Source organism: Mytilus edulis, chromosome 10 (genome assembly GCF_963676685.1).
Source record: "Mytilus edulis chromosome 10, xbMytEdul2.2, whole genome shotgun sequence".
NCBI lineage: Eukaryota > Metazoa > Mollusca > Bivalvia > Mytilida > Mytilidae > Mytilus > Mytilus edulis.
Window position 1 is genome coordinate 21,803,973 of NC_092353.1, and position 13,973 is coordinate 21,817,945.

The 13,973-nt window shown below is 31.3% G+C and overlaps 1 protein-coding gene across 1 annotated transcript; it reads right to left on the reverse strand.

Moving 5' to 3' along the window:
* Nucleotides 1–5,328: 5,328 nt before the first annotated feature.
* LOC139490674 (eukaryotic translation initiation factor 1A, X-chromosomal-like) lies at nt 5,329–13,439 on the reverse strand. Its single transcript, XM_071277591.1, has 6 exons — nt 13,283–13,439; nt 10,106–10,189; nt 9,552–9,655; nt 8,669–8,801; nt 7,912–8,003; nt 5,329–7,036 (listed from the first exon to the last, which is right to left on the reverse strand). The coding sequence occupies exons 1-6, from the start codon at nt 13,296–13,298 to the stop codon at nt 7,031–7,033; spliced, it is 435 nt and encodes a 144-aa protein (XP_071133692.1). The 5' UTR covers nt 13,299–13,439; the 3' UTR covers nt 5,329–7,030.
* Between the last annotated feature and the right edge of the window lie 534 nt (nt 13,440–13,973).

Here is a 13,973-nt window from a genome sequence, read left to right on the forward strand (position 1 = left end):
CACTTGGCAAACAAAGTATCACCATATTCCTTAGTTCAAAAGACTCATAACTCCTTAAAAATTGAATTGATAAAAAATCTTATGGATATGCACAACTACATATTATATCCCCCTTTAACTACAAATTTCATAAAATTCTGTTGAGAAGTTGTCAGAGGAGTTGTGAAGACAACAGTTTTAAAAAAAAATTGAATAACAACTTGCTGACCATATGCACATCTACATAAAATTGAGAATGAATGGGGAATATGTCAAAGAGACAACAACCTGACCAAAGTGAAGACAACAACCAAAGGCCACCAATTAGTCTTAAACGCAGCGAGAAAATCCTGCATCCGGAGCCTGGACAGTGGTCCTCAGCTGGCCCCTAAATATATATGGATGTCACAGTATACTCCAAAAAAAATATAAAAGAACTAAAATTAAAAAACATACAAGACTAACAAAGGCCAGAGGCTCCCGACTTGGGACAGACGCAAAATGTGGCGGGTGAAACATGTTTTGTGAGATCTCAACCCTCCATTTATACCTCTAGCCAGTGTAGAATAAAAAAACGCATAGCAATACCCACAGTAAAACTCAGTTTTAAAAGAAGTCTGAGTCTGATGTCATAATAGTAACAAAAGAAACTAAGCAAAATGACAATGATACATGAACAGGCATTCTGTGTGCATTGCATGGAAATACATAGTCCCCTAGCGATTAAAGATTCATTGTATTGGAACAAAATTCAAATTTGATTTATAACTTGTCATGGTTAAAACTATATCCAAGGACCATAACTCTGCACGAAATCATTAGAACGGAACAAAATTCGAACTAGATCTCACTTGTGATGATAAAACTGTATCACAATTTTCAAATCGATATCTTTAAACATGACAAAAATAAGTGGGGAAAACTGACAATTTGAGTGCTTTTTTAAGTCCAAGGACCATAACTCTGCATTAAATCATCAGACTTGAACTAAATTCACACTTGAACTGTTACTTTTTCATGATTAAACTATATACCCAAAGTGCAGAAAACTGATTGTTTCAGGGAATTTTTTAACTCGTAAGGACTATAATTTACCCAAAATCATCAGACCAGAAAGAAATTCAAATTTGCTCTGTAACTTTTCATGATAAAACAATACCCCAAATATCAAAACAATATCTTCAAGCATTAAGAAAACTAGAGGCTCTCAAGAGCCTTTGTTGCTCACCTGACTCCACTTTGGTTTTGGAAATCATGTAAAAATAAATAAAAATCATAACAGATACCCAAATAATGATTGAGGCCAAATTTGGTTTAATATTGGCCCCATAATTTAATACAGTAATTAAAATCCTGGTTGCCATCTTCAACAGTAAATCAGCAACAAAGTAGCAACAGTTCATCAGCACCCAATAAGGAACACTTATGCCATGTTTGGTTTCATTCCATTCAGGGGTTCACTAAAAGAAGACATTTGTATGTATTTCCCTAAGGGTTCTATGTTAAACTAAGTCTCCCCCTGGTGGCCATCTTAGATGAAAGATCAGCTTTAAAGTATCAACACTTGATCAGCCCCTCATACGGTACATTTATGCCATGTTTGGTTTCATTCCATTCCGATAAAAGAAGACATTTGTATGTATTTCCCTTAGGGTCCTATGTTTAACTAACCCCCAGCCCATCTTCGGGCCAGGTGAGCTAACTAGTATAGACAAGAGTGCACACGCTGAAATGTCTCGCCTTCTTTACTAATCATTGATGTTATGTTGATAGACCTACCGGTAAATATAAAGCTTTATTACAACTGTCACATAAACTCAACATTAACCAAGAAAACGAAACATTGATCAAGAAACCATGAAAATGAGGTCAAGGTCAGATGAACCATGCCAGGCAGACATGTACAGCTAACAATTCTTCAATTGCTTATAAATTAAGAAAAACAGACCAAAGCACAAACACTTAACACTTAGCAATGGACAGGGAAAATGAGGTAAAGGTCAAATAAAATGTGCGTAACAGACATATAGATCATAAAATATTTCCATACACCAAATATAGTTGACCTAATACATAAAGTATTAGAAAAATAGACCAAAACTCAAAAACTTAACTTTGACCACTGAACCATGAAAATGAGGTCAAGGTCAGATGAGACCTGTCAGCTAGACATGTACACCTTACAACCATTCCATACACCAAATATAGTAGACCTATTGCATATAGTATAAGAAAAACAGACCAAAACACAAAAAACTTAACTATAACCACTGAACCATGAAAATGAGGTCAAGGTCAGATGACACCTGCCAGTTGGACATGTACACCTTACAGTCCTTCCATACACTGAATATACTAGACCTATTGTTTATAGTATCTGAAATATGGACTTTACCACCAAAACTTTACCTTGTTCACTGATCCATGAAATGAGGTTGAGGTCAGGTGAAAACTGTCTGACGGGCATGAGGACCTTGCAAGGTATGCACAAACCAAATATAGTTATCCAATTACTTATGATAAGAGAGAATTTAACATTACAAAAAATCTTAACTTTTTTTTCAAATAGTCACTGAACCATGAAAATGAGGTCAAGGACATTGGACTGTGTGACTGACAGAAAGTTCGTAACATGAGGCATCTATATACAAAGTATGAAGCATCCAGGTCTTCTACCTTTTAAAATATAAAGCTTTGAAGAAGTGAGCTAACACTGCCGCCGCCGCCAGATCACTACCCCTATGTCGAGCTTTCTGCAACAAAAGTTGCAGGCTCCACAAATACTGATATGACGGATGGACAGTTAGACAGACAGAGTGCAAATCTAAAGTCCCCTTTGACTTTGTTGGTAGGGGACTAGTTAACAAAGGACTACAAGCAGTTACTGACATTAACATGCCAGTTCCAGACCTTAATTAAACTGATTGAAAGATTATGTCTAAATCAAGTTCAATCCCTCCTGTTGGGAATTTAGTATCATAACCTACAAGAATTTGTGCATTAAAGAATCGTGTAATGGAAAGGTTTACATATATAGGTAACCAACTAGCTTGACCAAACACATATTTATGTACCTTTCTCTATCAGGAATCTTCTGAGTTGTTGCTATTATGTTTTTGCCTAATGAGAATTTAGTTATCTAGTTGCTGTCTCATTAAAATTTTCTAAAAGTATATTTACATTAAGACAGTTGGCATTATTTTGCCCCAGTTTGTTGAATGTTGAGTTGTTGACTTTAATTTAAATATAGTTTTGCAATTCTATATGTATAGATCCTAAATATGGTTTCTGAGGGATAGCTAAATTTTGATAGCATTCATTCACAGTTGTGTCGAGGACTAATTATATAATTGAAAAAAATATTTATAAATACTCTCACAAGCTTTGACTCCAAAATTTATCTTTCAAATTAACATGCATTTACCAGGGACATTAACAAAAATTCTTTTTAAAGAGTCAGTTTCTGTGGTTGTCATTTACATTCATCAGATAACTGTAAAACAACAGAAAATCAAGTAAATTACACACAACTATGGAATAACTAAGCTGTTTATGCCAATACACTGCCTCAAATTAAATTTGAAAAAATAGTGAATGTGTCCATGTATATTGGACACAGATGATGCTCCCACTTGGATATCATTTAAAGTTATAAAGGGACATAAATGAAGGACCGTAAAAGTGACACTACCGAAATGTGCACTTGATCTGATTTTTGTGGTAATAAGTATTAAGTTTCATAACATTTGGTTGAGGCAAACTAAAGTTAGAAAACGGAAAGGAAAAAATTAGCAATTTTTATGTTTATAACGGGGCAGAACTCAAGAGCAGTAAAATTGACTCCACCCAATTTCAACCTTGATTTGTATTATGTGATAATAAGTGTTGTTTACAAGTTTCATAACATTTGATTCATACAAACTTAAGTTAAGAGAGTAGAAATGAAACAGCATTACTCTTGAACGGTTATAGTGACACCACCAAAATTCAAACTTTATGTGTGTTTTGTGGTAATAAGCATCTTAACATTTGGTTGAGGCAAACTAAAGTTAGAAAACAGACACCATCTATGGGACATACGGACGGACAAAGGTAAAACTTACAATCGTTCATCAGGCTACACAAATAGTTGAACTATAGCTTGTAGTATATAAGAAACAGACTATACCATGAAAACTTAAAAAAGACCAATGAACCATTATCAGTTCAAGGTCAGATGAATCTTGCTAGCCAGACATTTCCACATTACAATAATTCTGTATACTGTACCAATAATAGATGACCTATTGATTATATCTTGGAAAGACAACTCTACTACTGAAACTTAATACTGAGATATGAACCATGAAAATGAGGTCAAGGACATATGCTACCTCATAGACAAATATGTTCACCTTGCAAACACCAAATATAGTTGACTTATAGTTGTTAATGTCTGTGTGATTTTGGTCTTTTGTGGATAGTTGTCTCATTGGCAATCATACATCTTCTTTTTTATATAATTATTACTTATTGATATTCAATTGTAGCATTAGTGAACAGACCAAAACACAAACATAGCAGTGAATATGAAAGTATGAAAAACATGAAACCGTCAAGGGTACTTATCTGACATATATCACTCAATACACCAAATATAGTTGTAATGCTGTTGTAAGTACCAAAGTAACAGACCAAATCAAGTTGCTTTTACCTTGATCACTGATACACAAAATGAGGTCCAGTTCAAGTGAACCATGACAAGTAGAATTTGAAAGGAACTCATATACTTAATATAGTTACTCTATTTAAAATTAAGAAATTCACATGACAAAAATCAAACAGTCTTTGAACTTTGTAAATGTCAAGGAAAATGGACATAACAGAAATTTTGGTAACATTAGGCATCTTTAATCAAGGAATAAGGTCACTTTAAAGCCTGCAGGTCTTCTACCCTTAGGGCTATTCCAGAAAAAAATGTATGGGAGGGTTGGAAGGCAGTTTTTGTCAGCACCCGCCACCCAGACAATTGTAATTGAGAATTATAGTGCATTATAGTGTGAAAAGTTGCTCAGATACCCATCCCCCATGTATTATTAATATAATGTGCCTTCCAACCCCTCCATACATTTTTTTTCTGGAATAGCCCTTATGAAATATACAGCCTTAAACAAATAGTTTACTGGTAATACTGAAATTTCCCATTCAGATGATATTCCTCACAGACAAGATACAAATTGAAGTAACATATTTATGGTGTCTCGAACATAGTTTGGAGATGATGAAAAAAAGCATCATATGTTGATGCCTTATGTGTTCAAGGACACGAAGAGGACAAAGTAAGTAAGTAAGAATAAGCAACTACATAAATTGAAAAAGATTTTTAATTTTAATATTCAGCACTTCTTTTTTTATCTTATTAGTTATATAAACTCAAAAGGATACCACAAATTTCAAAAGTCAATTTAGATTTTGTCTCTATCAATTTTTGTTTTGTTCATTTCATGCTTATTTTATAATTTTAAACACTTTATCTCAAATTAAAATAAAATACTAATTTTATATTGATTTAAAATTCTCCTTTACTTTAACCAAATCAACATTGCATTTCATTGCCAAATTGTTTAATTTTTATGAATGAATAGCAAGATTTCCCCCCTTAAAATGACATCATATATTATAAATAAGTATATTTTTAAACAACCCTATTAATTTAAAGTTTCTAAATGAATTTATTATAAAAATGTTGTAACAGAAGAATATCTAGATAACACTAAGGATGAGGATATGAGACAATGAAATGAATAAATGACTTTATATTATACACAATAATATAGAAACAAAGCCGTACATCTATAACATCTAGTTTCAATGACTTCCAATTTATGTTACCCTTTATGGCATTTAAATTGGTTAATAATTATGATCCCATTTGATAATCTTATTATTTTAATTTTCAAATTCATTGTGCACTATAAGTGCATTTAACAACCAATGAGAACATTCTCTCAATGGAGTGTTTACATTGTAAAATCTTATCAATATACACTGTACACATCTATGACAGTTATACATTCAAATGTTTAAATGTTTTTTAGCATGTTTAGGATATTGGCTTCTGAAATTTTCAAAGCAAATTCATCCAAATTATGTAAGAATAAAAATAGGTTATCGTGTTATTGCTTCTGATTGAAGCATTAAAAGAATTGGTATATTTAGCAAGAAAATTATCACAGAAATAGATCAGAGCAAAAATCTAAGGAAATAGAAATGATCAGAAGTATGTTATATTAATTGCAGATCAAAATCTCAAAACTCAAGGGTTACGAAAATATAAAGAAATAGTAGAAAAATAGAAGCTAATATCCTAAAATATTATAACAGTAACTAGTAACAAATTAAAAAATACATAAATATATAATATGTTTACTTGGAACTCTTGTATTTAGTTATTAATATACTGTCTATTCCCCATAGAGCTCATAATTTCAATAATATTATTCTCTCTTTGAACTTGAATGATTCAAACATCTTCAATTCAACTTATTGACCTGAACTAATAAAATATGTGTTTTGAATCAGTGTTGTCCATTAATTTTCAAAAAAGGTGACAATTGTTGTTTTATGGTCAGATATGCAAACAGATAAATAAGCTCAACAGAACAGACAGTATTAAAGTATATACAGACATAACCATTAAACTAACCGAATAGTCTTGTTTTCTTTAAGAATTTTATTTCAATTTAATAATAGGTTAATGCATTTTTTTTGGGATTGTTTTTCATAAATGGCACAAGTTTTTAAAAAATAAAAGTATGAGCTCAATATCATTAAAAGATAGCATATGAATCTTTTAATCAAAGAAGCCATTAATTAATGCTAATAAGTTTTAAGACAAAATTTGCTGCCTTATTCCACAGGATGTGTATGAGATTTTAAACATATCCTCGATTAAATCTAAACAGAAAATGAACATTCATGCTTTAATATCAAATGAATATCCAAGTCAAAATATGGTAGAAATCACAGTAATGTCTTTCACAAATCAAATCAAGTTCGTAGTCAAATTTCTTCATAACTGAAATAGAAAACATAATGCATATTAATCAAGTTGAATAAGTATAAACATTGATAAACAAGATATAATAAAATGTCAATCTTTTTAAGAGTGAGAATGGAAGTATGAATAAGGCATCAGTATTTCAATATTTTGTGTGCTAAAATAATTTTTTACTTTTGTAGACAGTGGACATGGTGGAAAGCATTTGTTTAAAAAAATTCAAATCCATGACTGTATGAAGTGTATGAATTTAAAATAGCCAAAAATCCATGAAAGGTAGTACTCACAAATAAAACATCACTGTTTCATTGTGTTGTCCAGAAATGACAATGTTATCTATTAGTTCATGTCAATATTTATATACAAGACAGGATTTTAAATCATTAATTTATTTCTTTAAACTGCATATGAATAGATTAAGTGGTTAATATTATTCATATCACCAAAAAAAAGTTTGCCAATGACTAACATGACTAAAAAGTATAACAAGTTGAACTAAAATATACCTCTAGGCCTGTTTTAAGTATTCCATAAACAAGAAGTTCAAAGTCATGGATGTGAAATCACATCAGACAGATAGCAAGCTCCATTGAAGCTTGTATCCCCATATTAGAAAGTCTTGATTTGTAGTTTCTCAGTAAAATGTGATGAAAAGGCCATTATTGGTAAGAATATATATATTGAGTGAACAGGAAGTTGATAGACGACAAATCTGAAAATGAATGGCACAGTAGAAGATTGATGATAAATTTCAGAAACTCTGATCTGTTGCGCCTTAAAAAAGAGTGAACATTTTTTTATGTGAAGGACGAAACACAGACAGATGTTAATCTAAATTCCCTCATACTGTGGAGGGGTGACTTTAAAAACAAAACTGGTGTGGGTATACATACATCATCAATGTCTTCATCCTCGTCATCAACATCGTCGAAAATGATATTATCTCCTCCTTGCTCCTCATCAAATGCAGCATCATTAATTCTGGCTGTAATGGAAAATATATTGTTTTGTTAAACAGGTTGAGAATTAGACTCAAAGCATAATTTTGTTAATAAATGCAATCTTTGGTGAAAGGTTTGATCGCTATTGTGATCATGATGTACATGTTTAATAATAATGATGTGGATGCTAGCAATTTATTTGTTTTATGATAAATCATTATTTTGAAAATGGTGAGTCCAGACAGATTTTGATGAGTCCATGACTCATGTCTCGCCTTAACGAGAACCCTAAATTTATAAGCTTAAGAAAATGTCTGTCAGAAGTAACAAAAAACAATTTAAAAGTCACATGTTTGACTATAAAGCCAGAACCAAATAACTTCAAAACTTGAGGTGAGCACAATACCACTTTTACTTAAAGAAGTAATCATCTCTAATATGTCCGATGCAAGGTTATTTAAAATCTTCTACAAGAATAATAAAACTTAACAGTCCAAGTCACAGGATTTCTTTGACTGAAGATTATCATGGTTAAACACAATTTGTCTGCATCATACACTTGCTTAAAATTAAGAATGTCTATATATGATAGCCCTCAGATGTTAAGATATTCAATAACTCATCTCTTTGGAATCTTAGGAAAATTCCAATGCATGTTTCTTTGACAGTTCTGCCATAGATCTTTGTTTTAATATTGATAAAAACAAACCTGATTCTGGCAATTCTCCATATGCTTTTAAGTTTCTAGCTTCATCTGGTGTATATTTTAATATAACATCTGCTTTTGTATCTTGATAGTCTCTTAAACCAAGTAATATAATATCACCACCATTTATCCATACCTTAAAGGAGAGTTTAGTTTTATGGTAAAAGTATTTACTTATTACTCATCATACATTAGTATGTTTTTAAACAATTAGTCAATCAAAACAAATAAATTTTTAAGCTAAAGGGTTTATTTCATTCATATATTTTATCATAGTGTCGGCAAACAACTGTCTACAAAACATATATTTCGGAGTTGACTATGTGATATGGGCTTTGCTCATTGTTGAAGGCTGTGCAGTGACCTACAGTTGTAAATATCTGTGTTGATTTGTTTTTTGAGAAGACTTGTCTCATTGGCATTCATACCACATCTTCATTTTTTTATATCTTTATTTTATTGTGTTTTGTCATCTATTTTTAATTCTAAAACTTGTATTTTCTGATAAAGAATTAATCTGATTTGTCTAAATTTCATAAATACACCTGTATATGATTTTCTTTCCCTGTTATTAATTTTATGATTGTGTATTTTTTTTAAATCAAAGCTTGTTGGTAGGTTAAAATATCTTGCGAGTTACATTTTCATGATTTACTTTAGGCTAAATGTAAAAGAAAGCTTTTAATTCATTATCCAAACACAGAGACACACTGTTATCTTTTTGTATGACTTATCATGATGAAACTAAGCTAAACAAGCAAAAAGGATCAACATTTTTTTTTCATACAAACAGTCCCTGAAAAGATTATAATTTTCTGGTATTAACGTAATCAAGTATTAGCAAACTAAAAATGTTCAGTTTATAACACACTTATTGTTATTTTACCTTTTTCCTTAACTTTCCTCGTATGTGACACAATCTTTTGACACCATCAAAACACATAGCTTCAAGTCTGCCGTTTCCAAGCATCTTTGTCACCTGGGCATATTCTGGATTTAAAAGTAAACAAATGGTTAGTTCTATAGCAAGTATCATACAAGTACAATGCAATTATCTATTAATCTGTGTTAAGTTGCATTTTTATACAAAACTCAATTTAACATCATGAACATGTTAAATATTACAATGTAAGTATCAGTTGAATTAAATACATAAAAACTTAAACAAGATTTACTTTGAAACTTAAATGAAATATTTCTATTTGAACAAAATAAATGGGGAATGTGTACATGGGACAACAATATGATAAATATGAGTGAGCTGATTTCAAAGCTGAAAGTTGTCTTTTATTACAAGTAAAAGTAGAAAAGTTTTAGTAAACTATATAAAGAATGCTATCCAAATTCTTATCACAAACAATTAATGGTGAATGTGCTCACTATTTTCGTAATGGCTTAGGCATAACTTGGTTCACTATGGTAAGGGATTATTTGACATACCTTGTCCATCTTCTTTAAACACCAATTCACGCTTTTCATTTTCATTTTCATTCTTTCCTCTTCTTCGATTCTTACCTCCCTTTCCTAGAAAAATGAAGAAAAAAAATGTTTTACATACATTGTATATCATCCTTAACACACTAGAATGTGTATCCATCTGATGAGTTAAGCCATTTTCAACTGATTTTTATCGCTTTTTTTATGTTGTACTGTTACACCACTGTTTTGTGTAAGGGGAGGGTTGGGCGCCAGCTAATTTATTTAACCCCACCACATTCTCTAGTGCCAGTCCCAGGTCAGAAGTCTGTAATTCAGTGGTTATTGTTTGATGCTGTGTAACATATTTTTCTTTCTTTCATCATTTTGTACCTAAATTAGGTTGTTTGTTTTCTCATTTGAATTGTTTTACATTTGTCATTTCAGGGTCTTTTACAAATGGTTTATAGCTGACTATGTGGTATGGACTTTTCTCATTGTTGAAGGCTGTACAGTGACCTATATTTTTAATTTCTATGTCATTTGATGTCTTGTGTGAAGAGTTGTCTCATTTGCAATCATAGAATAAACTAAAATGGGTAATTGGTTACTTTTGAGTCTGGATTGGTAAAAAGTGCCCCCTACTTTGACCTGGATATCAATCTACTGATATCTTTTTGGTTTGACTGTTTTCGCTGAGTGTCCTGGTGGATCTCTCTGAGTACTTCGGTTTCCTACACCATTAGGCATAACAGAATTCCAAATGTCATAGCACTCCCTTAGAGTTGGGGTGGGGATTGTCCTTCTAAATATTATTGATTCATCGTTTACGTGACAGGAAACCAAACAGGAAACCAATCTTTATTTTCTTTATTTTGCACAATATATTTCAAAAGACATAAATGAACACCATTACTAGTGTTACTTGCTTCATGTTAATATTTAAAATCTATTTTCAATGTTAAATTAAAGTTTTTTTCAAATGCGACAGGACACCATAAGAAACCGAAAGCATTTTTTTAGTTTTATTTTATTGCAAAATCTGCTTAAAATAATCTGAACAGTATACTTTTTCTTAAAATCCATCTTAAATGTAACAGTATTATAAAACTCCTAAATATGTGCTTGTTTTGAAAACAATTAGTACAATTTAATCAGAAATTTCCATATTTTCTTCATTGATACAGGATACCATAATCGTTGTACCTTGATGTTTTAGCCAAAAAAATGTATTTATATTTGGTTTTGAAATTCCAGTTATATACAATTTATTCCAAATCATTGGCAATGTAAAATTCTTTAAATCCAGTAAAGAAAAAAACTTTTAACTTGGAATTAAAATCTTTAAAATAGGCACCATGTGATATTTGTGACCTGTACACCATCTACATGGTTTCCACATTTTAACCTACTTTAGTGGGCTAAAATCAATAAAGTACTTCCTCTCATGTCATGCATGGTAAAAGTTTACTTCTCCTTTGACAAGTTTATTGCGTTTCTGAAAAGTGTTTGCAGAACATGAATAAAAAAAAATAATTAAAAATTGTGACAAAGATACCAACTTTGTACATTCCAAGTGTAATGGTACATTAACATGTATTTTTTATTAAATTATCTTTATTCACCTAAAATATCCAGTAATATTTACTGCTGAAGCAAAATCAATCCAACGAGCATCGGCACAATGATAAGAGACGTAATGTCGATTGAATTTTCCAAGGACCCTTTACATCGTTATCTGGAAACAAGTGTGTTATAACGTCTGTAAAATCTGAACTCGATTTAGTCAAGTCATTGGGGATTTATTTTCACACAAGATCGTATGTAACATTAAGCACATAGGAAAAATAATAGACCCCAGGCACAATCTCTTTGAAAATTGTATTTTCCTTTTTTAAACAAGACGAAACAAGTCTACAGATTATGTTTGCTAACATCCCGTTGGAAACAAAAACAATGTTTAGACCTAGTATTTCATATATCCGGCTGTAAGGGTGTGATCACATGTTAGTCACATGTTTCACGTATGACCGGAAATGATTAGAACTTAACGACAAAAACAATTTTAATAAAAAAAAAAGGAAATAACTGGACTTCTGTTTCGTTTGAAATGTAACGCATAACGATAACGTCATTTTCTAACTTAATTATTACGAAGAACAAAACTAGAATGTAAATCATCTCTGATTTACCTGTTTGAACATCTCGCGAGAGTTCATATTTACATATTGTTATAAAGAATTCTATTACAACAAAGCAGATTACATCATCTAAAATTTGCGTTACGAAATTGGAAACCAAAATAACGCTTGTGTTCTTACACTGCTACAGAAATACTTATAGTTCTCGGCATTTTCTTCTGACTATTCTTATTGGGTGATGTTCATTATTTTTTGAAAGCAAAAGTTACGAATTTGCCGGTGACGATTATCTATAAATCAGTCAGCGTTATGCACTTTGGAAGCGAAAAGTAACGCGAGAAACGACACAAAAATACGGTCATATAATCTTTGAAATTTGATAATTTCAATTTTTTTTCTGGGGAAGAGTAGCATACACTTGTATGTTGATAAAAATAAAGGCATCTTTAGATGTAGTTACAACTTTTCTTACAGTAACACACATTTTTATCACTTTTCTATAGTTATAGGAAACGAGCCCAATAGCAAATTATGGTCCATATCTCCATTATGAATCCTGAAAGGGAATGTACATGGATTCCACTGTACCCAATACCCTTGCAGCTAAAAGGGGTGATTTGAATATCGGAGGAATATACCAGCACATACATATAATTTTGACCTTAGGACATGTAGGATCAGGTTTAAGAATAAGACAACCCCTCAGATTCTTAGGTATTAACATGACTAAGGTGGTTAAAAGGTTAACCACCTCATCTTATCCAACAAATATTTAAACCCTAAATTGTCATGGAACCATTAAAATTAAATTGTTCAGTAGAACAGGTTGTCTTTTGACTTTTCTGTTATGTTTGCAATAGAAGTGACAACTTCAATCATTATGTCATCTTCAAAAGATTTAAATATCATGATAATCTTTTCACGTCATTGCCATGAAAAGGAACTTAATTGTTATGACATGTTATATACATTTATTCGTTTTTTCCTTCCTAACATGTGGTACACATTTTTATGTTTCCTTAGAAATATCTTATGGTATATTTTAAATGTCAATGTTTACCTTTATTTTTAGGCATATCTGCTTTAATATGTCTGCTTTAATTGATGATTCTTTCTGTATTTACTTCTGTAAATTAGTTTCTTTTGTATAATTCGCAAAAACAGAAGTGAATGGCCGTGGTTTCCCAGTTACCGGAAGTAATAAATCCGACTGGATTGTGGTACATTTTACAGTAACAAGACAATTCATCACCACGACACATCGGCACTTAGGTCCGAAAACATTTCGGCATCCATTTTGGACATATCGGGATCAGTTCATTTCGAGACCAAGACAATCCAGCATCCGGCACCTTATCTTTGTTTTTCTATATATTTATATATGTTGTGTACAAGTTGTACGAAATTTGCCGAAAATTCACTGATAACTTGTACAATAAGTTATATTATATTAGTCCATCAGCTAGTTTTCAAAAGCTCTAGTTAAGGAGTTTGTGTTACACCCCAGGGTACCGCAATTTTTTTTTGGATAGAATTCAACTTCAGTATCTTATTGATAAAATACAAGGTGTTAGACCAAAAAAAAATGTCCAAAAGATGTTTAAAAACGTCCCTTACAATGGTCCCCTTATTTAGCTATCACCACTAAGTAATTTTTAATTAAAATTTTTAATATAAAGCGATTGAAAAAAAAAATAAAGTATAGGTTAAAACAACTAAAACAGATATAAAACTATCATATTTAATGTAAA

Excerpts from the sequence above, each read along its gene's own strand:
- LOC139490674 (XM_071277591.1), bottom strand. Across the intron at positions 8,802-9,551 it reads GAGGAAAGTTAAGGAAAAAG|GTATGGATAAATGGTGGTGA; the intron begins GTAAAATAACAA and ends CTCTCCTTTAAG. Across the intron at positions 8,004-8,668 it reads TGGAGAATTGCCAGAATCAG|CCAGAATTAATGATGCTGCA; the intron begins GTTTGTTTTTAT and ends TTTCCATTACAG.